The sequence below is a fragment of the Nelusetta ayraudi genome, unplaced genomic scaffold (genome assembly GCF_046127955.1).
Source record: "Nelusetta ayraudi isolate G7.1 ecotype Tasmania unplaced genomic scaffold, CSIRO-AGI_Nayr_v1 ptg000212l, whole genome shotgun sequence".
NCBI classification, from domain to species: domain Eukaryota; kingdom Metazoa; phylum Chordata; class Actinopteri; order Tetraodontiformes; family Monacanthidae; genus Nelusetta; species Nelusetta ayraudi.
Genome location: NW_027466261.1, coordinates 15,001 through 37,227, shown reverse-complemented (window position 1 = coordinate 37,227; position 22,227 = coordinate 15,001). Strand labels below are relative to the sequence as shown.

Sequence of the window (22,227 nt, the reverse complement as noted above, 5' to 3'; positions counted from 1 at the left end):
ACCAACGAAGAACACCACCCAAGTGCTTCCGGTGGCGAAAACATCTCTGATTGGCGATGACTCGCACCGAACGTAACGATTGGTTAACAGCGCTTGTTGGTAAACTGGTTTGCACCGGAAGTAAAAGACAAGATTCTTTCTATCGAGGGGTTGTAATATTTGTAAGTACACATGAATATTTCCGTACAAGTTATGTGGTTTACTTTGCATTGTCAACTGAAATAACGATTTTTAAAGATAGGAATTCAAGTAGTTAATTTGTGAAAGGGGTCTTTTCAGCTGATCTCGATATAAGGACGACGATTTGCGCGCTTTCCAACGTTAGCCTTGTTGCTAATACTTTAAATAGAGCGGACTGTCTCGTGCTAACCAACCGACGCTTAGAATATTTAGTTCGTGATATATATATTTTTTATTTTTTTATTTTTTACATTTGAGAGGAGTCCCAAAGCTCTTAAGGAGGCCTGCAGTTCTTACAGCAAGCTAATTTGTAAGAATATCCAAAAGTGCGTGCATGGTTTTGTGGCCAATGAAATACAAAACAATGCATTCACAACAGTTGTGATGTTCTTTTCTATAAGCATAGCTTATCCTGTCATATCCGAGTCCTACGCCCAGACCATAAACTATCATGTGCTTGAACTCTTTCAGATCTATTCATTGAATCTTTTGTGGAACATCTGCTGCAACAATGTCCGACGATGATGAGCCAGAGCCCAGTGGACTGGATGGTCTACCACCGATGTTCGCCATTGCCCAGGGAGAGGTGGTTTCCGTGCAGACCTACGGAGCCTTTGTAAGACTGCCCGGGTACAAGAAAGAAGGTTGGTTATCAGCTGATAATAAGTAAATAAATTGATTAATAAGTAAAATCCAGGCTTCAGTGCAGTATGAAACCACTGATTCATAAGTGCTATCAGGAACAACAGGCAGCTCTGGTGTCATTTGCGTGAATGCATGAATTGAATGCATTCTCTCATGATTTATTGTAGTTGGAAAAACACATCCTATTCAGAAGAAATGCTAGATAACATGCATGTATAGTGCAACAGCGCAGGACGAATATGTTTTGAGAAATAAACATATCCTATGTCTGTTTACAATACTCAATTTCTTAAGAAATGACTTATCGAGGGAGGAAAAAAAATCAGCGTTTGATGCAGCTCATCTTGGAAGTCGTTTGCTCATTTTCACCACGGAGGGGCGCTGTTTGCAAAGTTAATGTCTGCATTTGGCACAAAAAAAAATTCAAATCCTGATGAACAACTTTTACACCTCCAACAGTTGTGAAATGAGGTTAGTGTATCTAGTGCAGGAAAAGTAAAATACATTTGAATTAAATAATAGTATTCATAATAGCAGATCTTTTTTCTGTAGACTTTTTTTTTTTTCTCTCGCAATCTTTACATTTTTTCCTGTGATCGTTGAGGTCTGGTACATGTGAGCGAGATGTCAGCCACTCGAATCGAGAAAGCCTCGGAGATTGTTGATGTCGGGGAGAAGGTGTGGATCAAAGTCATTGGAAGAGAGGTAACACACACACACACACACACACACACACACACACACACACACATACAGTACCTTCACAGTGTCTGGGATGTGAGTGAGTCTTTGGACCATGTTGCTCTGCTGCTTGTCTTTCAGATCCGGGATGACAAGGTGAAACTGTCTTTCTCTATGAAGTCTGTCAATCAGGGAACTGGGCGGGACTTGGACCCAAACAACGTCATGGCAGAGTAAGGGGTTGCTTCTCTAAGTGTCTGCCTCAGTTTCTTGCCTTTTGTAGGGCTGTGCACTGACGAGAATGTCTTTTGATGGGTGCGATTGATTGTAGGCAAGATGCAAGGAGAAGAAGGCAGTTTCGAGACCACACAGGAAGTAGGATCACACTGGAGGCCGTTCTCAACACGACGTGCGCAAAGTGCGGTTGCAAAGGTACGATAATGATGATGGAGGAAGCTGTGAAGTTGTGCAATGTTGCACATCGGTTCCCGAAATAATATTCACCATTTTTCAGGCCACTTTACAAAAGATTGCTTCTCTGCTCCGGGCTTGCAATATGCTCTTGTGCCTGAAGAGGATGATGAAGAGCAACAGCAGCAGCAGCAACAGCAGCAGCAGCAGCAGCAGACCTCTGCAGTGAAGCAACAGCAAGACTCGGTTGAAAAACACAAGAAAAAGAAGGTAAAATATATGGAAAGTTGAGCTGTTGGTTGATTCTTGCATTACAGCCCAGCTGTAAAGAAACACTTTTCAGCTTTGCCAGGTGGAGCCTCGCTTTTTATTCCAACACGATCATTCCTGCACTGTCACTGTCAGCGTTGGCGAGTAATCCATTACCGAGTAATCCACTACTGTAATTCAACTACTTTTTGAGTAACAAGGTAATGGGATTATTGTGGCAAAACTGGTAATTATATCAGAATGACTTTATCAAGCAACGATTCCATTACTTTTCTGAAATCTTTTACAAGCTGAAAATGTCTTATTATCCACAAAACGTCTGACAACGTCAGCAAGGGAAAAACCAGCGTTTGATAGCTGGAAACACAAACATTATTTTGAGTTCATCTCCTCTAAATCAAAGAATATTGTGGTTCGTCGTACAGGATTACTTGATAAAGGAGTAATCAGTTGTCGGATTACTTTTATGGAGTAATCCCAGCAACACTGGCCATTGTACGCCCTCCTTTCTCTGCCACGACTGAACGGTGCCCTGCTCCTGTTGCGTTTGTCCCCCAGGAGAAGAAAACGAAAAAGAAGAAGAAGCGGCAGCGGAAGGAGTCCGAGAGCGACAGAGGCAGCGACAGCGACAGCAGCAGCGAGTGCAAATCCAAGAGGAGGCGCCGCACTCACTCGTCCGACAGAGAGGACAAGAAGAAGAAGAAGAAGCACAAGAAGCACAAGTCTCACAAGCACAGCTGAAGCGGCCGCATCACTGGAAGCACCCACAGCGGGCAGCTGTCACACACGCAGCTGCCGCCCAGACGGTGGGCGAACCTCAGTCGGAGCGACACACTTTTCCAGCCGCGCGTCTCCCATCTCCGCGGCAATTTTCATTAAAGAACCCACCTTCCGGTCCCGAGTGGAAGAATTATTTCCCCCCCCCCTCCCCCACCGCCGCCGCAGATCCAGTAACACTGGACGCACATCAAAGCTTTTCCTATCAGGTGTACCCAATCAGATTATGTCAACACAACAACAAACAGAGATCCGGGGATTGTTCCAAGTCATCCCGCTTGAAGTGACCGTCCTGCAGTCCTGGAGTAACCTCCGGGCGCTCGCACACACACACCACACCAAGAGGGAAACGGTTGTATGAAACTGGAGCGAGGTAATCAATACAGCAGCCAGCTGCTGGCCTCTGCAGAAATCCTGCTATTAGTTTACAAGGATCCTTTTGCTCCTGCTCTGCAACATCCACCTGCCAGACCTGCAGACTGCACCACAATGTGTGTGTGTGTGTGTGTAAAAGAGAGACAGAAAGACAGAGAGAGAGAGAGTGAGGAAAAGCATTTGAATAATCCACAATGAAAAAGCACACACACACACACACACGTGCAAATAGACGGAGGAAGTCGTAAAACACACAACAGGAAGTGTCATGCCTTCACCTGGAAAGTGTGACAGGAACCTGAAGCCACAGCCATATCCTGAGGTTGCCTGCCGCTGATTGTGCGATTGTGTGTAGATACATGCATGTTTGTGTACCTTTGCCTCCCCTGTGGACTCGCCGTGCGACCCCGCCCCTTCCTGCATGTCAGCTGTTGGCTTCATTAAAGATGTTTTTATAATAAGAAAAAACCTTTGGACGTCTTTGTTCTCAGACCTTGAACTCGCGACACGGCTGTTTAAAGAGAATCCTTTGGGAACTAAAACACACACACACACACACACACACACACACACATTTACACACACACACACATTTACACAACAACAAGAGGAAGAGTTTCCAGTGGTGTGTGGCCCAATCTGCATTCACATTGAGCTTCACTGCCCCATATTTGCCAGTCACTTGTGATTGATGGGCTGTCTGGGGCATTGTGGGAACGTTACACTGGAAGAAACCAACACTTCAACTTTGTACCGACTTCAAATGTTGACATAAAAACCCTGCTGGTGCACACACACACAACAACGCGCGCACACCTTCGCGAGTCACCGGGGAGAGTGGGAGTGACGGACGGGAGAATATTTCTGCACAATGTTTATTTAAACAACCTATGAGCATCAAAGGCGAGGTCTCGGCCTCTGATGGAGCGATTAGCGCCCCCTCGCCCGCCGCAGAGTCGCAGCGCCGCTGCAGACGCAGCAGGTCAGAAATAGCGGGAGATAAGACGCAACTCGCGGCACGCTGGTGCCATAGTTTCCACCTGCGGCAGCTGCCAGTGTGACTCTCGTTAATAGTGCAGCGTGTCGGTTTGTCACCCACAAGAGCTGCTCACGACCCTGCGTTATCCTCCGAACGCGAGCGTTAGCTTATCATTTATCAATCAATCAATCCATCAGCTTGTGTTTGCGCAAAGTGCGCAGCACTGCGTCACACCCAGAGGCGTCTCAAAGCGCTTCGTACAATCAGACGGAATCACTGATTGTGACAGTGGGGCCAGGAAAAACTCCCCTGTGAGAAGAAACCTAGAGCAGATCCAGACTGCAGAGGGCCGTCGTCTGCCTGGGACCAGTTGGGGTGAGAAGGAAGGACAGAAGTGTAGAGAGTGAGAGAGTGAGAGAGCGAGAGAAAGAGAGAGAAAGAGAAGTAACCAGAGTGGGTTGCAGGGTTTAACAACAAAGCTCTCACAATGTAGATATAGATGTAGTTCTATAAATATAATATAAATTATCTTTCTTTCTTTCTTTCTTTCTTTCTTTTTTGTTTTCCACTTGACATTTTGGTTTTGCGCTTAATGGAACAAGGTGGGGCCTACGGCCGAGAGGGATTTCCTTTTATAGAATGAAATACAAAGTTCACTCTGGACATTCAAAAAAAAAAAAAAAAAACTAAAAAGAATGCTGTATTCCCTCTGCTTGCAGCCGCGTGCTAAAAACCTGATGTTGGACCTTTTCACGTGTTTGGAAGAAGACAAAAACAAGGTGGTGTGAGTTTGCGGTCAGATAAGGGACCACTTAACAAATCATTAGGAAACAAGATAAGGTTTGCCAACTCTTGTTGTCAATTTGGAAAAAGAAGTTTTCAATGACTTGCTTATTGCAGCATGTTTGCTAACTTTTAGACTTTAAAAATAGAAAAGTCGAAAAAAAAAAAAAAAAGCCACCGCTCGTCCGTGGGTAGAGTTCTTTAGGGAGGTGCTGGAGATGGACTTGGACACTCGGAAGACAAAAAAACAGCACAACACACTCGTAACCTTGTGCAAATGATCTATTTATTCAGATATTATTCATTTTAGTGAATAAAGTGATAATTTGCACAAGGTTACGAGTGTGCGGCCGCTGTTTTTTGGTCTTCACAAACCTCACTCACAACAGTTAATTTCTGATCAAGCTTAACTTGTGGCCAATTTTACCTCGGGGTGGGGGGGGTCATTTCAGGTCGTCTGCGGTTCAAAAGGTGTCCCGCGACCTCTCACCTGGTCTCTGGCTGGCCTCACATGACATCAAAATCTGCGTGAGGTAATAATCTGAATTTAGAACACACACACACACACTCTCTCTCTCTCACACACACACACACCTCTGATGTTCCCAGAAACCCTAAGGAAAGTGTGTGTACACCACACACAAATAGATAAATACACGCACACAGACACGCATACGCACACACAACGGGAACTATAATTAACCTTCATGCTAAGCCCGAGCTGTGATGGAAACTGTGGTCATGCTCTGTGGAGGTGGGGCGGTCACACAGGACGCTCCCTGCATACTGCAGCCTTGAAGTTGAAGGCAGCTGGAATATGTTGATTTGATTTATGGTTGCATTTATTTAGTTTTCAATGAACCTTTAACTCCTTTAAGCATTCCAGACTGAACCCTCACCAGACCCTGCAGTTGGCTGCCAACAGAAACAAAAATTTCATGTCTGTAGAGAAAAACTTTTTTTTAGTTAATTTAATGTTAAAAAAAAAAAAAAACCACAACATTGACTTCTGCTAGCATCAATGCTAATCTCTTTTAGCAGCAGTCAATGTTGCCTCAAAGTAGCTCATCAAGGCACGTTGTCATTCAAAATAAAGACCAAGGGCATTTTATCATTCTTTTTACCACATTGTCCCACTGTGTGGACACTTTATTTTTTTTTTATTTGTCGTCTTTCTTACGAGACAAACTTTTCAATCCAAACATTTTTTCCAGAGGCACCATGCACAACACGTTAACAAAAAAAATCAAACAAAAAACAAACAAAATAAAGTTTGCCTGGAATTCTATAAGAAACAAAAAACAAAAGGAATTCATTCAGTGTTTTTACAGTACATGGGGACAACGTAATAAAGAGGAAGACGCAAGGTGGTGGGGGTGCATCCGTCCCATCAGTGTCGCCATCAGTCGCAGCAGCCGTCAGTTCAGCTTAACCTTGGTTTGACATTGAAGAGTGGCGGGTCGGGGTGGTGGTGGTGGTGGTGGTGGGGGGGTCTGTGGGTGCAGGCCTTTGGCTCCATGTCGCTGAAGGTTCAGTCGTTAGTGTGCGTTTGTCTCTTTAGGCCTTCTCATATGTGCGCGTGCAAACGACGTTTCCCAGTGAGAGTTTCTACAGGGTGCAGACAAAACCGTTAGACACACTAGAACACAAACATTCAGAGGTGGGACACGTGTGTGTGTGTGTGTGTGTGTGTGTGTGGGGCACTGACCAGGGTGAGGTTGTTGCCGTCCACCTCCCTGACCAGCGTGGTCTCCTTGCCGTCCCACTTCTGCACGTGCACCATCTTGCCGCCGTCGATGGTGACGATGGACTGCAGAGACACAAACAGTGTGACGTTTATTTCATTCTGGATTTAATAGATTTGAATCTTAAATCGAAGATCTTGATTCAATACAATTAAAAAAAAAAAGAAAAAAAAAAGGGTATTAAGGCATTTTAAACACAAATCTTCTCATGGAGTAACAATGCAAATTTCTCCTGAAGATCAATAAAGTATCAATCCATCTATCAGAGATCTACACAGCCTATAAAAAGCAACACATCCAAATTGATTTAGAGATAAACAGCAGATTTAGCCCTCTGTTTACAGCCTCCTGCAAAAAAAAAAACGTGGTTTGGATCTTCCACATGTTGGTGCAGCGGTCTCAAAGGGAGGGGCCAACTCCTTGGCTGGAGGAGAGATGTCGGCCCATCGCCACTTTGTGATGTCACAAAGGGCAGATTCCTAGCACAAATCAAACAGGTACGAGGAGGATTTCTCCGATTTCTGCTCTTCAGCAGCAGGTTAAAAGGCGTTACTCTTGACAAACTTCTGCCTCCCCACCACCCCACCCCACCCCCAACTCCTCCCTCCCTCCACTCACCTTGACCTTCCTGTCATCGGCCGTGGTCTCGTCGAACTCCTCCCCCAGCTTGAACGTGAGCTCCGTATTCTTGAAGGTGCTCTGGGTCTTGAGGGTCACCTGGTCGCCATCCACCGCGATGATGGAGGTGGGTTTGGTCATGTTGCCCACCTTCCGGGTGGCGAAGCCCACGCCTGCAAGAGAAGAGACGGGGGGGGGGGAGTCAAAAGTGAGCATGTGACGGGAGGAGGGGTTGAGCTGCTCAAACGAAGCCGTCACGCCGGATTTTTAAGGAAGGAAGCAGCTTTTACAAAAATGTTCCTCAGGCAAAAGTAAAGCTGGGTCAACATGACCAGCGTCACATTGTTTGACACCAATTTGTAACTAATTGGACTGGCAGGAAGGGGCATGTCCAATAGTTTGATTTCAACTCTCGTCGTTCAATTTCATAGCGGGTCAAAACGCTGCTTTGAGAAGCGCGACGACAAGATCTTTAAATAATGCAACTATGACAAAACATTTAAATGATTACAGTTCAATTTTAATGCAATCAAGTTGTTAAATAATTCAAATAAGCTGCAAAGACACAGGAGAAGCCAGGGGATCCAAGCCAGAGTCAAAAGAAACTTGTGGTTGCATCATGAAGACAGAAGTCTCAATGCAGCTGAACACAATTTTATTGATTTTCCTAACGCTGACGAGGATCAGCTTGAAGCACCGCCTCTCCTTGGACGGCCCAATGGTCTCGTTGGTGTGTGTGTGTGTGTGTGTGTGTGTTGGTGGGGGATGGGGACCTGCTGAGCAGCGTTCTTGGAACAGCACGGTCCCTGACCCCAAGGACCCGTCTAGTCATGCATGGGTGTTAATGACTGTTGTTTCCCTGGCGCTTGTCTGTGTGTGTGTGTGTGTGTGTGTGTGTGTGTGTGTGAGTGAGAGAGACCGCGACACACAGCCGAGTGTCCCTCTGCTACATTCCCAGATACTACACACCTACTTTCCCACAATCAGAAGGACAAAAAGTGTCTTTGTGTGTGTGTGTGTGTGTGTGTGTGTCACATCGATCAATGGGCTGGGGGAGGCTGGGACTGGCTGGGTGGGGTTGGAGGTTCTGTGGTTCCTATGGTGAGCTGAGAGGGAGGGTCGATATCAATAGGTCAAAGCGCAGGCTGGGTCTGCGGTCGTTAAAAGGTTCCCTGTTGGAAACATTTTCATCTTCGCCTCAGACTTAAAATCTATCATCTATCCATCTATAAATCTATCTATGTTTTGTATTAAAACAGGAAAGGAAAAAAAAAAAACAACAACAACCCGACGCTTGTCTGTCTGTCTGGAGAGCAGCGTGTTTACCCATCTGTTCACTGGCTAACACTGAAGCTTTACTGGATTTTTTTTTTTTTTCCCCCTCTGGGTAAAGGTGGACCCAGAGGGTGTCGCCAATAACCCCAGGTAAGGAGGCATCCGTGCCCTTTGTGACGTCACAAAGGGCCAACAGCCTCGGGCCGTCTCGCTTCAACGCACCTGCTGCGGAGACGAGGGAAACTAAAAGCAAGTAGAGGAAGGAGCGTCGTCATGCCTGGGCAGGTTGTTCGGGAAAACTTTGGAAAAGTTTGCAGAATTCTGGTGATGGGCCTTCAGAACTTTCTGCAACATCAAACGGAACCTTCTGCAACATCACACACACACAGAGTGACCCACTTTTCCCCTGCCATAGGAGAGCCTTGGTATTCGCCCCCTGCCTCCGTCTCAAACAATGAGCAGCCTTCACGGGAGGTCACCCACTTCACGCATGAGTGTGTGTTGGGGGGAGGGGGGGGGGGCTGCTCGCTATCCATTCAGATTTTCTCATTGGGGTGGAGCAGAGTGGTGGGGCTGGGGGTGGTGTGTGAGGGGCCCCTCCCTGGGGTTCCTCGTCTGTCTCTGTCTCAGGAGGCCATGCGGTAAGCCACCACCACCACCACCACCTCCCTCGCGCCTCCTTTCACGCACATTTCACCTCAACTTGGTCAAATCTCCTGCTAAAAAAAAAACAAACCGGCGCACCGAGAGACACAATTAAAAAAAAAAAAAAAAAAAAAATGTTGCTTGAAACGAGATCCCACGCGCTCCAGATCCTCGCCACATTTTGCACACGCGTCCTCTCTGGGACAGCATCCCATATGGCGTCTGTAGAACGCGCATGCGCACACACACTAAACAAAAAGACCAAACGGAATGATAAAATGAAATAATTAAAAAAAAACAAAAAAAAACGCGAGAGACTCACCGAGCTCCTTCATGTACTCGTCGAAGTTCTCGCTGTTGAGGAGGTTCCACGTGCCCACGAAAGCCTCAGCCATGTCTGCGGAGAAGAGAGAGCGGTGTGCAGGAATGAAGGCACGAGGGAGGCGCTGGGTGTGCGTGCGATGCGTGCGGGTGCGTCTGCGCGACTGAAGGCAGGCTGCAGTGAGACAGAAGAAGAAGAAGAAGAGGCGAGAGGAGGAGGAGGGAGGAGTGGAGCGCGTGAGTGTGTGGCAGCACCAGCGGCTGCGCTGCGATCCTACTGGCTGGATTTATACCGGCTGTTCGTGACGTCAGGCGCTAGTGCAGCGGGTGCAGTAGTGGGAGAAGGGGAAGGAGGGCTGTGCGTGTGTGTGTGTGTGTGTGTGTGAGAGAGAGAGAGAGACTCAATTTAAAAAACAAATGTGGTGAATTTAAATGACGAGATGATTCCCCACCAACACAACACAACCCACCTCATTTGTTTGTTTGTTTGTCCAGTGGGGATTGTGTGTATAGATTCATCCTGCTGTGTACGTCATCAGCACTTTGGAGGGCGAGAGCAAGTTTGCCTGCCTGAGATTGGAGTATATTTGGAGTTTTGGAGTATTTAAATGGGCTTAATGGAACAGTTTTCCAAAGAAAGGAATATATATATATGTGTGTGTGTGTGTGTGTGTGTGTGTGTATTTGTGTGTATATATATAGATATGTATGTATGTGTGTGTATATATATATATATATATATATATATATATATATATATATGTATATATATATATATATATATATATATATATATATATATATATATATAGAAAGGTGAAAACCATATATGTGTATATATATATATACGTATATATATACATGTATATATATATATATACGTATATATATATATATATATATATACATATATATATACGTATATATATATACATGTATATATATATATATATATATACATGTATATATATATATATATATATATATATATATATATATATATATATACACATGCATATTAAAAGGTTTTATGCCACCACACCAGTGAGCTTCCCGAGATTTTGCTAGCTCTGCTAATGTCTGGGTCTAGTCTGGGATGTCAGCCCTTTGTGATGTCACATGGGGGTTAGTCAGTAAGAAAATATTTTGGAATACAGGCCCTTAAAGATAAAAACGAGGCCGAACAGTAATTAAGAGTAGCAGGAGGAGGACGAAGAAGAAGAAGAAGAAGAGGGTGATCAGCTCCTGCTGTCCGCAGAAGACAAACTGTTATACCAGAGGGGAGGGGCTTTGTCTGTTTGGAGAAGAGGGCTGATTTGCGAGTGAGTGATTTGCTTTTTTTTTTGCACAGGAGGGGGCCGGTGTTGTAAAGAGGCTTGTAAAACCTGTGGCCCGCTCCCCCGGTTTAACCTCCACTTTGTTTTTTCCACCTGTTTTTTTTTTTTTTTTTTTCCAAATGCCTTTTCAACTCATCTCTTTGAATTCCACGAGTGCAGGAAATGCCTTGAAATGAGTTCAATCAGCTGTGACTGGTGCGACGTTTTTAAAATTAGACCTCCAAGAACCTGAAACGGATCTGCGCCTCGAGCTTTTTCACTCAGTGCAGGAACTTTCTTTGACCTCTCTGGATCTGCTGGAAACCGGCAGACAGTAGCTAAGCTTAGCTTAGCTTAGCTTAGCTTAGCATAAAGGCAGCAGTTTTATTTTCCTCGCGCTTAACGTGACGGTCAGAGCTGTTTTATTTCCGGGCGTGACGTGAAGTTCAACAGCCTTTTTTCTGTTTCACCCGTTAATCAGAGAAACCGGCGAGAAATCAAGCGACAAGGAACACTAAAGCAAAGTGAGCCAGTCCCCCTCCACCCCCGCTTCCTCTTCAAAGGATCCTTTGAATGATTAGATGCTTGCCGGGGGGTAAGGGTGTGGGTGGTGGGTGGTGGGGTTTGAAGGACGGTGTGTCTCCGCTCGCCATTCTTCCACTGAACATTTCGCCAAAGGGCCCAAGCGCTGCTAAAATCACCTTCCTTCTCCGCCCCCCGGCCCACTGCCCTTGGCCTGCCTTCCCTCCTCCCACCTCGCCTGGACGTGACATTTGACATAAACAGGTGTGCGACACATGGAGCGGGTGGAGGCGGGTGGAGGCGGAGGGAGAGGGCGAGTGAGTGGAGGTGAAAGGTGAAAACCATCCAGGGCCCGGAATACGGACCGCGACATGTGGCGCTGCTGGAGATTTCGCAATTCCCTCCGATGAAGTGCGGTGCCAGAGTGTCAGCGGGGTCGCCGCTGCCGCCCGCTGCCCCCTCGGCCCGCATTTTTCTGCCGCCACTTTTTTTTTAGAGCGCAGCTAAATTCCCCCCCGCACACGCCCTGAAGCCCGGCCCTGATCCCGGCCCTGATCCCACCCGCGTATGTTTGCCTTACGTAACTGAACAGACAGGGGTTGAGAGCAGCGTGATCTGGGTTTTTCTTTTTTTGTGTGTGTTTTTTAGCGTTTGTGTGCAACAAATCAAATCTATCGAGCGCATTGAACCTGATGAACACTGCAAAAAACATGCAAATCAATTTTTCCGGCGAGACCGTCAAGGCTGTTGACCTAAAACCTGATTACGACCCCTATAGGGTCAGGCTGAACCTTGCACTTCCTGTGTTTCGCCTCAACACATGACCCTGAGTCTGTGTGTGTGTGTGTGCGTGTGTGAAAACAGTGAAGTCAGAGCCGGCTTCCCATCCCGGAGGATCTGAGGGAAAAACTGAAGAACGCTGATTTTTCCCTGCAGGTTTCGTCTTCTGGGCCTCGTCGCTGCGGCCAACTGTGCAGTTCCCACAACTATAGAAACATCTGGAGCTCGCCACGCCCTCCACCGCTACACATACACACACACACACACACACACACACACACACACACACACACATTTTTTTTCTCATGTACTTTCCTCCCTCTTTGACAATTAGCCACACAATCACACAACCTTTTTTCTTTTTACTTACACTTACTTTACACTTTGCAAGACGTTAGCAGCTTCCATCTCACCGTGTTCTGCAGCTGCAGCACGGGAGGAACTGTGTGCTTTTTCACATACCAACAACCCAGCAGTTGCACTAATATGGTTAACTTTTTATATTCCAGCACGACTATACAGTTGTCTTTAATGTAACTTTTACGTAAACAGATTACTAGTGCAACTAAGTTCAAAAATGAATTTGGAAATTAAAAAGTGAATTTTTTTCAAACTGGTGCCAGTCCATTCGGGGGATGGTTGCTGGCACTCATTGAGCAGCTGCGGTCTTGTGTTAAAGCACATATGTGAGTGTGTTTTGTGTTTGCACGGTGCAGATGGTCTTTCGAATTGCATTCCTGCATTCCATGAATCCTGCAGTAGTCCCAGAAGACCATAGAGACCTACTGTGAATTAACCTCCATCTGCAATGGGATCGTGTTGTTGTTGTCGTCGTTGTTGTACTTCATAGTCACGAAAAAATCTGAATCAAACTGACGTCACAATGATTCAACTAAAGCAGGTCATTTTATTTCATTTTATCTTAATATTTAATTCTATTTTAATTACAAAGATAAGATCAACAGTCTCAGTTGGGCGGATCTTCGTGACTTCACCCAAAAGGACCTTTTAATGACCTTTTTAAAAACACTTTGCTTCTACTACAACAATTACATTTTGAAAACTGTAGCAGAATTACGTTATAATTCACATTTTAGCTTTACTTTGCTGTTCGCAATTACATAAGGTAAAGATGAAGCAGCGTTATTGTCATTTAACATGATGAACAACGAGGTGTGACACCGTCTTAGTTCCCCATGTACCAGGGGAACTGTTTTACAACACTGCTGGGAGCCTTGAAGGTCTGTGGAGAGTTCAGTACCATCAAGCCCCACTTTGAAAGAGGACACCCCGACCCTGGATGGACATGTGGAAAAGTAATAATCAAGACAGTGCGGTGGGGGCAGAAGGAGCATAAATAATATTGTCATGAACTCAGGGTTAGGGAGCACTGGCTCCCTCTGCTGGCCAGACACTGGTAAGGCTCCAGTGGAGCAGCCACAGCTCGGTTGGAGGTGGGCCCCGGTGAGGTGCTGATGCCTTTTGTGACGTCACAAATGGTGGATTTGTAGAGCTGTGTGGTGTGGCACTCACTTTCAAAAAGCAGAGGCGGCGAAGGGAGCGAGGGACGGCCTTCTCACCGACAGGATGGAGGCCCTCGAAAGGGACAAAAACAGTTGAGGTTCTTTACATAAAGCAAGCGTAAAATGAGCCCCATTGATGCTTTGAGCAAAACTGTTAAACTGTGGAGCAAACAACATAATCCCATGAATATCTGCCTGCAAACACAAACACACACACACACACACACACACACAAACACACACACAGAATCAGCAGTCGGGTCCCAGTCTTGAGTCCAGGATCAGGAGCCGGAACAGGAGCCATGCATCCTGAGCCAATATTAACAGTGTCCACGGTAACAAAGCCTTGGGGGAGCAGAGTTTTAAAAGAGCAGTGTGCATGAGCAGTTGTTCAAGAGGGGTACCCAGTGTTGGATTCCTTCAGGGACTCCATGGTGACCAGTTCCCTCTCCCCCCCCCCCCCCCCCCCCCCCCGCCCCCGCCGTCCTGTCAGAGTGATTTTACACTCGGCTTCTCGACAGTGGCTGAGACACAAAAGGTGCAGGGCGAGAACGGCAGCAGGCGGCAGACTCTCCATCTGAGTCAGACGCCGGTCGCCTCTCAAAGGTTAGACGCTGCCTCGGCGAGCGTGTGAGTGGGAGGTTGAAGCAGTGCAAAGTTTCCTGTCAGCGAATGAAGAGAGATACGGTAGTCCTTGCGAGGCAATTAGGAGTAAAAGCGAGTTTCTTCTCAGCAATTTCCCCCTTTCTGGTCAGACTATAACAACATGAGTTCTCTATTTCTATGCTCTTTCACCAGTCGGTTTTCAATCTGAGTCATGGTGGTAAAAGCATGGACTTTGTTTTTGCAGCTTCAGAAGTTCAGCTTACACAACAAACGGCTGCACGGACGTTTTTCAAATCCCACATGCTGAGCAAGAGAATGCAGAATATATTTTCACAAACTCTGCCCAAGAATGCTTGAAAAAACCGCGTCTGTTTTGTGTAAATTGTCCGCAGGCATGAACGCGTGTCTGACTGTGTGACTCTGTGGTAAACCAGTGTCTTGTCCTCGGGGGCCAACATAGCTGGGACAGGTTCCAGCACCTCCATGACCTCGAGGGCCAGATTAGCACTGGCAGAACTTTAAATGGAAGGAGGCTTCTGTTTTTCTTCTCACCGACATAACATTCCATTAAAAACTCAGTATGGTCTGTAGCATCAACGAACAGCACGGGTCACCGGTGTCTCTGCTGAAGCCACGTTTCCGTTGCCTCACCCTGGCTTCTGTCGTGTTTACCTGCCTGAGGCCTGCCGGTGCCGTATGACTTGACTGTGACTTACATTTTCTCCCTCAAGCAGTAATGCACTATGTACATAGTGTAATTTTACTGAATGTATTACCCATTGCTTCCCTGCATAACTGCAGATCCTCATATTGTCAACTGGTTATATTCTATACATACCTATGCCGGTACATTATTCGTACACACACACACACACACACACACACACATATATGAATAGAATAAAATATAATGGATATATACTGTACATTTGTATTTAATTCCCTGCTCAGCACTCTGATTGGATGTCAACTGCATTTCGTTGTGCTGTACTTTTGACATGTGCGATGACAATAAAATTCAATCCATTCTAATCTAATACAATCTCATCTAATCTCATCTAGTGACACTCATTATTTGAACTGCATTCACTTGTATGCTAGTGCTGTAGTAGCACAGGCACAGTTTGAATGACATTAATTACAATACTTGAAAATCGTGATCATGTGTGGGGACATTGATTGTAAGATACCATTGCATTTTATTGCCGCACCAAGTTGAACTTTGAGGAGTTTGGTCTCTGACCGGACGGCGAAAATGTGCTACAACCAATTAAAATGACACAGAGTACTGTCAGTGCTGTCGCAGCAAAGCGTGCGCCATAAAAAAAAACAAAAAAACAACGGCCAAACTTGAAAACTAAACAAACGGCGAATGCTAAGATTAACGTTCATCGTGTTTCCAAACGTCACCGCCTGCTAGGCTAGGTGCTCCTCCGTAAAGCTGACTGTCCCACGGTGCAGCGTTTGACCGCTTGAAGCGCTTTATTTTCTCAACTTCCGGTCACTTTCCGGTTTGTGTTTCCGCTCCTCGTCGTCCAGCCAGCGAGCTTGACAAGTGTGTCCATGGCAACGGCCTGAAGCGACGCCAGCTCCGGCGCGTCCCGCTAGCTGGTCTGGCAGCAGCCGCGGCGGACGGGTTGACGGCGGCTGCGGTGCAGAAATAAAAGTGAATGACACAAAATTTGATGTCGCGCCGTTGTCTCATGACGTCATGACCCCGTCGCAACGAGCCCGGCATGCATGCGAGGGGGCACGTGACGCCAGATGGAGGAAAGCTGGTGAGTTAATTGATGGATTTCATTTATTTATTTATTTATTTATTTATTTTTTTGTCATGATAGACTGGAAATAGACAAGTGAGGAGTTACGTAAAGTTCGTTCCTGCGACGTCAAAGTATTCAACAACAAAAATAAAAATGATGATTGCAATGCATTTTTATGTCTTTGAAGCTAATTGCTAGCACGCAATTGAAACCAACTAAAACAAATACCAACAACACTATTTGAACTGTAAGTAGTTTTGCATGACGAATGGAAAAGTAACATTTACTCATCAGTACTACCAGGTTGATTTATGAGCTTGAGTTTAAGCAAAACAAAAGCTTCTTGTGCAGATGACAATAAATAATGAATAAATAGAGATCTGGCTTTAGATGATCAGAAGGGAAACAGAACTACATATTGGCAGGACATTAAAACTCTTTGCTTTGACGTAAAGACGCAGACGAAAGAACCAGCAGACAAGATGTATATATACATGCTGAGAAAAAAAAGTACTCCATGCTGTACGGCTGTAAACATAATTACATAAGTACTTTGTTTTGAAAAATCTCATTATCGTCAAATGATAAGATTGTATGTATTTCTTTTAACGTGGTACAACATTTTATAACTGATACCTCTATGAGTATCATCTTAATAAGGTTGTTTTTTTTTCCTTACACACTTTCACGAGGCCTTTGACCCTGTGGTCATGCATGGATGGTCCGGGTCCGGGTCCGGGGGCCCCTGGTCATGGTTGATTCAGCCCTGACCAGGGGCCACGGCTGCTGGCACTTCATGCATTGTTTAAGCTGAGGGACGTGGAGATTTTCTTGGGGTTCACTCCACAAAAAGGGGGTGTTACTGTAAAATCTGTGAGGGGCAGCACCTGCGTGCGTTTGCTGCAGCGGGGGCCTCGTGTGTCTCCGCCTGCAAACTCAGCTAATAAAAAAAGCCAAACCCCCAGCGGCTGGATGGATGTCACCTGCGTCTCTCCCTCGGCGCCAGAAAGTGAAACGTCAAAGATGCCGCCTGTCTCCAGTGCTTCGTTAATCATGCAGGTGTAGCTGCGGCCAAACTGGGTCAGCAGTGCTTTTGTTTGTGTGTGTGTGTGTGTGTGTGTGTGCGTGCGTTGCGTTGCGTTGCGTGCACATTTGCATGACTTAAGGAAGTCTAAATAATGCAGGATTGGAAGGCGCTTGGAGAATCTCGAATGGCCCTCGGCACTGCGTGCGATGGAAAGCACTCAAATCTGATCGGTCGGATTTGTTTTCACACGCACGCGCTCGCACAGTGACTGAGCGTCAGGTGTTGCGTTACCAAGCTTGTTCCTTCTACACACCCAGAAGTGACCCGGGGCATTTTAACAGCGCTAACACATTCTAATAACCCAACCCGCCCACTTCCTGTCTGTGCTCTCCCTCCTCCGTCCCTCTTGCTGCAGCTCCTCAGGCGCCCACGCTGAAGCCGGCCAGGCCCTACGTTGCCCCCCACAGCTGGCCCGCTCAGCCCCGCCCCCAAGGACAGCTGCCCAGGCCCAGGCCCCGCCTCCTCCCTCCTGCCCCGCACCTCCCTCTCTTCCACACCCGCCACGCCGAGGAGAGCGCAGAGCGCCCCCGCCTGGTCACCGTCGTCCGTCCGTGTGGTCAGAGCACGCTACGCAAGGTGAGGAAGTGCTTTTAATTTGTAGCAGTCCCAGCGTGCACAGCCTGCACAAGACGCCTCAAATTGAGGAGCGATAAAATGTCAAGTTGCTACAGGTTTGTTGCAGGAGTTGAAAGTCAAACAGCGATGACGTAACTTTAAAAAAAAAAATCATTTGTGGTTTCATTTCTCTCCTCCTCCTCTCCTCTAGGTAACGGTCCTGTTGAACCGCAGGGGCGTGGTGTCTTTCGAGCAGCTGCTATTGGACGTCTCGGAGGCGTTGGGATTCCCTCGCTGGCACAGAGCCAGAGTGACACGCCTGTACACGAGCCACGCCACAGAGGTAAGGCTTTGCAATTTTCAACTTGTCAATTCCCACGGTGTGAACCCGCCCAGGTCAAGAGTTCAAGGAAACACTTTCGCACTGGGTTGATTTTTTGTATTTTATTTTATTCAGCTCACTTTTTCATCAGTTACAGAGAACAATTCATTTTTACAGCATTTTTTTTTTTTTATCTGTGTGCTGCTATTTTTTAATCTGTGTGCTTAAATTTCTTTTTCCATCTGTGTGTGCTGCTACTGCTGCTGGAAGTCTTAATTTCCCTGAGGGAGTCATCCCAAGGGAATCAATAAAGTCTATCTATCTATCTATCTATCTATAACTCATCAGACTCACCATCCTCACCGTCCAGACCGTCTTTGGTGGGAGCGCCTTCTAATTTACTGCAAAACTCACCGTCCTCAAATCATTCACTGCTTTTAAACTAAACCTGCACCAAATTGTATTCGACTGCTGTGCCTGTTGAGTATCTGTTACTCTCATTGTTGAAATGCACTTATTTATGAACTTGTTTTTGTGAAATGTAACCTGGTTTTTACTTTCAGCCCTCAGAGAGCCTCGGCTCTTTGCTCAGGCTGCACAATAAGAATCTCTTCTTAAACGCTTGTTTGGAAAAATAAAGGTTAAATAAAAAAATAAAAATAAAAGATAGATAAAATCAGACATCAATGTCAACATATACCTCTGCTTTGAATTGTGTTCCTGGACCTTTGCAATGCTATTAAGTGATTTTTCTTTTTCCCACTCTCCAGATAAAAGGAGTGTGTGATTTCTTTCGAGGCGAGGTGGCCTTCATCGCCCTGGGGAAGGCTCGTCCGGAGCTGAGCGCCGTGCAGGAGGCCCTGGAGGAGCTCTTCCCGCTGCACACGCACTACCGGGCCGAGGCGCTGCAGGCCTGGGAGAGACGGCTCCGCCCGGCGCCGGATAAAGCAGCCAAAGCCGACAGCGGCTACAGCGAGGGCACCGACGGCAGCGAGGGCCACCGAGAGCCGCAGCGGGAGAAAGACGGCAGGGCGCAGCCGGCCCGCCGCGACGGCAAAAAGAGCGAGAGCAGGAAGACAGCGCTGCAGCCCAACCACCTGCAGAGGCTGCACCTGAGGGGCGGGGCCAGGGAGCCGTCTGCGACCGGTCCGCTGAAACACAAGGAGAGTCGTCACGAGGCCGACGTGCCCTCGCTCTGTGAAACCTGCCTGGGCCGGGGAGCGAGGCCTCAGGCGGGGGAGGGCATCGACCCGTTCTCGGGGAGGGTCCCGCTGCCGCCCGTCTCCAGGAGGCGGACAGGAAGTGCCAGCGCCGGGCAGGACGTGAGGCACGTCCCCGTCAGTCCTCCTCGGCCAATCAGCAGAGAGGAGGAGGACGGGAGCGTCGGACTTTTGCGGCTCTCAGATGAGAAGCTCGGCGGAGGGGCTCGGCGCAGGACGACCTTTGACCCCGTGTCGGACAGCGGCGACGCCACCCTCGAGGAGGTCGAGCGGCGCTACGACATCGGCGCCGTCGTCGGCGACGGCAACTTCGCCGTGGTGCGGGAGTGCCGCCGCCGCGCCGACGGCCGGCGCCTGGCGGTGAAGGTGGTGGAGCGCTGCAAGCTGATTGGCCGAGAGCACATGATGCAGAATGAGCTGAGCCTGCTGGGCAGCCTGCGGCACCCGCGCGTGGTGCGGCTCTTTGCGCACCACCACACGCGCACGCACTCCTACCTGCTGATGGAGCTGGTGAGCGGCGGCGACCTGTTCGAGGCCATCAGCGACAGGGGCAAGTTCCCCGAGGCCGAGGCGGCGCTGATGGTGTCGGACGTGAGCGAGGCGCTCGACTACATCCACTGCAAGAGCATCGTGCACAGGGACGTCAAGCCGGAGAACCTGCTGGTAGGTGTCGCAAGGGTGCACATTCAAACTGAGCAGATTTGATAAAAAAGAAAGAATCTGTTTCGCCTTTGACGGAAATCACAGTCTTTTCAACTACCACCAGGGGGCGACAAAGGTTTTTTTTTATTACCATCATGTTGATTTGAAATGTCTAGCAGGCTGAAGTGAAGAGCATACGAAACAAAAAAAAACTTTTCCCACATATATAATGTAATATAATATAAAATAATATAATAAATAGTTTACGGGAATTTCATGAGAACCTAAATTTCACAATAAGGAACTCATTATTTAACCCTTAAATAATATTGAGGGTCCAATGTGAGCAATTTTTACATTAGCAGCAGTAAAAAAAAAAAAACACCCTTAACATTTATCCTCTGACTTTAAGTTGACTTCTAATGGTTCACATTTCAACTTTCTTTTTAAAAAAAAAAAGTTGTTTAAAAGTAACTTGTTCTAGACATACAGGTGGACACCATGCCATTTAACAAAACACCCTGTGTAAATGTTCAATTAATTGTGAGTAATTTAATGTAATCAATTCAATTCTTAATCAACAATGTATCGATAATGGATTCATTATAAACATCCCCTGGTCACCACACAGGAAGGCCGCATTCTAAATAGTAAATCAGTTCCATTTTCACATTTTAAATGCAGTGAAACGTGGTCGTTTGCTATTTTATGCACACATCAACGGCAGCCAGTCAGAGCGAGTGTCTGCCGGCACGTGTTGCTAGACTCTGCAGCCAGCACACGGCAGCCCTCACAGGCTCTGCCTCCCTCACTCTGACTCTCTATTTCTGTCCGGGCTTCATGTTCTTTACCTTGTTCTATCTCAGATAGAGCGCCAAGCGGCCGGCGTCTGTAGGCTGAAGCTGGGAGACTTTGGCCTCGCTATGGTCGTGACCGAACCGGTCTTCACTATATGCGGAACGCCCACGTACGTGGCCCCGGAGATCCTCTGCGAGACGGGTCGGTGCATTCTGTCGCTGTGGAAGGAGTAAAAAAAAAAAAAAAGAAAATCAAAGAAAAACACACACATGCGCGCACATGCATGCATGCAAACACACGACTGTGCTGCGGTTGGTCCCTGCAGGTTATGGCGTTGAAGTGGACGTGTGGGCTCTGGGTGTCATCCTCTACATCCTGCTGTGTGGTTTCCCCCCATTTCGCAGTCGGGATCGAGACCAAGAGGAGCTCTTCCAGCTGATCAAACAGGGACAGCTCCACTTCCTGTCCCCCTACTGGGACACCATCTCAGACGGTGCACAAGCAACGGGAGAAACGTGTGCAAATTCCAATGAACAAACGGCCTCTAATTTTGTTTTGGTTGGTGTGCTTTGCAGAGGCCAAAGGTCTTGTGAGGGGCCTGGTCCAGCCGGAGCCCACCGAGAGGCTGACGGCGGCGCAGACGTTGCTGCATCCCTGGGTGAAGGCTAAGGCCTCCCTCTGCAGGCAGAGGGCGCTCTCTGACAAAAGTCAGGGAAACGCAGGCTGCAGAGAAGCGGAGGCAGAGAGAGTCCAGAGACCGACCCAGAGCGATGCGTCTGAAAGGAGACGACGCAGCGGAACCACGGACTCGGAGCTCAGCGCACCCGCTGGTCTGCAGGAACCAGGAAGTGGTTCGACTGACGTGGACGGACAAGACGCACCGCAGCCGGGCCCTGAGTCTTCAGACCGACACCCGGTTCCTGGAAGCCCGACCACAGGCCTGCACGCTGAATACGAGCAGCAGCTCGGTGACCCTCCATCCACGACTGAGAGCCAATCAAAACAGTCGCCTCCCTGCTCGCCGCCTCCAACTGCCGAGCAGCAGCAGATCAACTGTCACAGCAGCAGCAGCAAACCTGCAACCTGACAGCCGTGTCCTCGTCTGAACTGGACTGACCCGAGGCCTCTCTCTCACACACACACACACACACACACACACACACACACACACACACACACACAGAAGGTGAGACAGAAGAAAAAGGAACATATATATATACATTTATATACACACACAGAATATATATACATATACATGTGTATATATATGTAGATGTGTATATATATACACATCATATACAGGTACATATACACACACACACACACACACACACACACACACACACACACACACACACACACACACACACCTCAGTCTCCAGCCGTGT

General features: G+C 47.3%; 3 protein-coding genes and 2 long non-coding RNA genes across 6 annotated transcripts in view; 2 read left to right on the top strand and 3 right to left on the bottom strand.

The window, feature by feature from the left end:
* The first annotated feature begins 22 nt into the window (after positions 1–22).
* On the top strand, positions 23–3,088 carry zcchc17 (zinc finger, CCHC domain containing 17). Of its 2 annotated transcripts, none has more exons than XM_076016053.1 (7): positions 23–161; positions 652–824; positions 1,430–1,530; positions 1,648–1,739; positions 1,838–1,938; positions 2,021–2,187; positions 2,746–3,088. In XM_076016053.1, exons 2-7 carry the CDS (start codon positions 692–694, stop codon positions 2,926–2,928), a joined length of 777 nt encoding a protein of 258 aa, XP_075872168.1. In that variant the 5' UTR covers positions 23–161; positions 652–691; the 3' UTR covers positions 2,929–3,088. The 2 variants fall into 2 exon arrangements, with proteins under 2 accessions (XP_075872168.1, XP_075872169.1); XM_076016054.1 differs by lacking the exon at positions 23–161 and adding an exon at positions 279–490.
* Positions 3,089–6,553: 3,465 nt separating this feature from the next.
* On the bottom strand, positions 6,554–9,886 carry fabp3 (fatty acid binding protein 3, muscle and heart). Its single transcript, XM_076016065.1, has 4 exons — positions 9,707–9,886; positions 7,465–7,637; positions 6,810–6,911; positions 6,554–6,709 (listed from the first exon to the last, which is right to left on the bottom strand). Exons 1-4 carry the CDS (start codon positions 9,777–9,779, stop codon positions 6,659–6,661), a joined length of 399 nt encoding a protein of 132 aa, XP_075872180.1. The 5' UTR covers positions 9,780–9,886; the 3' UTR covers positions 6,554–6,658.
* A 3,472-nt stretch (positions 9,887–13,358) lies between these two features.
* On the bottom strand, positions 13,359–14,865 carry LOC142881662 (uncharacterized). The gene is made up of 3 exons (XR_012925612.1): positions 14,092–14,865; positions 13,857–13,919; positions 13,359–13,619 (listed from the first exon to the last, which is right to left on the bottom strand). It is a non-coding gene; the product is annotated as an uncharacterized LOC142881662 (long non-coding RNA).
* An 896-nt stretch (positions 14,866–15,761) lies between these two features.
* dclk3 (doublecortin-like kinase 3) lies at positions 15,762–22,015 on the top strand. The gene is made up of 7 exons (XM_076016071.1): positions 15,762–16,230; positions 17,658–17,878; positions 18,069–18,200; positions 18,950–20,062; positions 20,908–21,040; positions 21,165–21,332; positions 21,415–22,015. Exons 1-7 carry the CDS (start codon positions 16,164–16,166, stop codon positions 21,924–21,926), a joined length of 2,346 nt encoding a protein of 781 aa, XP_075872186.1. The 5' UTR covers positions 15,762–16,163; the 3' UTR covers positions 21,927–22,015.
* The window catches only part of LOC142881661 (uncharacterized), a 2,983-nt gene continuing 1,188 nt past the window's right edge, over positions 20,433–22,227 (bottom strand). The window contains exon 3 of the long non-coding RNA XR_012925611.1: positions 20,433–21,057. This is a non-coding gene — a long non-coding RNA (uncharacterized LOC142881661). The remainder of the gene's footprint in view (positions 21,058–22,227) is intronic.

Excerpts from the sequence above, each read along its gene's own strand:
- zcchc17 (XM_076016053.1), top strand. The coding sequence starts at position 692 with ATGTCCGACGATGATGAGCCAGAGCCCAGTGGACTGGATGGTCTACCA. Across the intron at positions 825-1,429 it reads GCCCGGGTACAAGAAAGAAG|GTCTGGTACATGTGAGCGAG; the intron begins GTTGGTTATCAG and ends GTGATCGTTGAG. Across the intron at positions 1,740-1,837 it reads CCAAACAACGTCATGGCAGA|GCAAGATGCAAGGAGAAGAA; the intron begins GTAAGGGGTTGC and ends GATTGATTGTAG.
- fabp3 (XM_076016065.1), bottom strand. The coding sequence starts at position 9,779 with ATGGCTGAGGCTTTCGTGGGCACGTGGAACCTCCTCAACAGCGAGAAC. Across the intron at positions 7,638-9,706 it reads CGAGTACATGAAGGAGCTCG|GCGTGGGCTTCGCCACCCGG; the intron begins GTGAGTCTCTCG and ends CTTCTCTTGCAG. Across the intron at positions 6,710-6,809 it reads ACGGCAACAACCTCACCCTG|AAACTCTCACTGGGAAACGT; the intron begins GTCAGTGCCCCA and ends TGCACCCTGTAG.
- dclk3 (XM_076016071.1), top strand. The coding sequence starts at position 16,164 with ATGACCCCGTCGCAACGAGCCCGGCATGCATGCGAGGGGGCACGTGAC. Across the intron at positions 16,231-17,657 it reads CGCCAGATGGAGGAAAGCTG|CTCCTCAGGCGCCCACGCTG; the intron begins GTGAGTTAATTG and ends CTCTTGCTGCAG. Across the intron at positions 18,201-18,949 it reads ACACGAGCCACGCCACAGAG|ATAAAAGGAGTGTGTGATTT; the intron begins GTAAGGCTTTGC and ends CCCACTCTCCAG.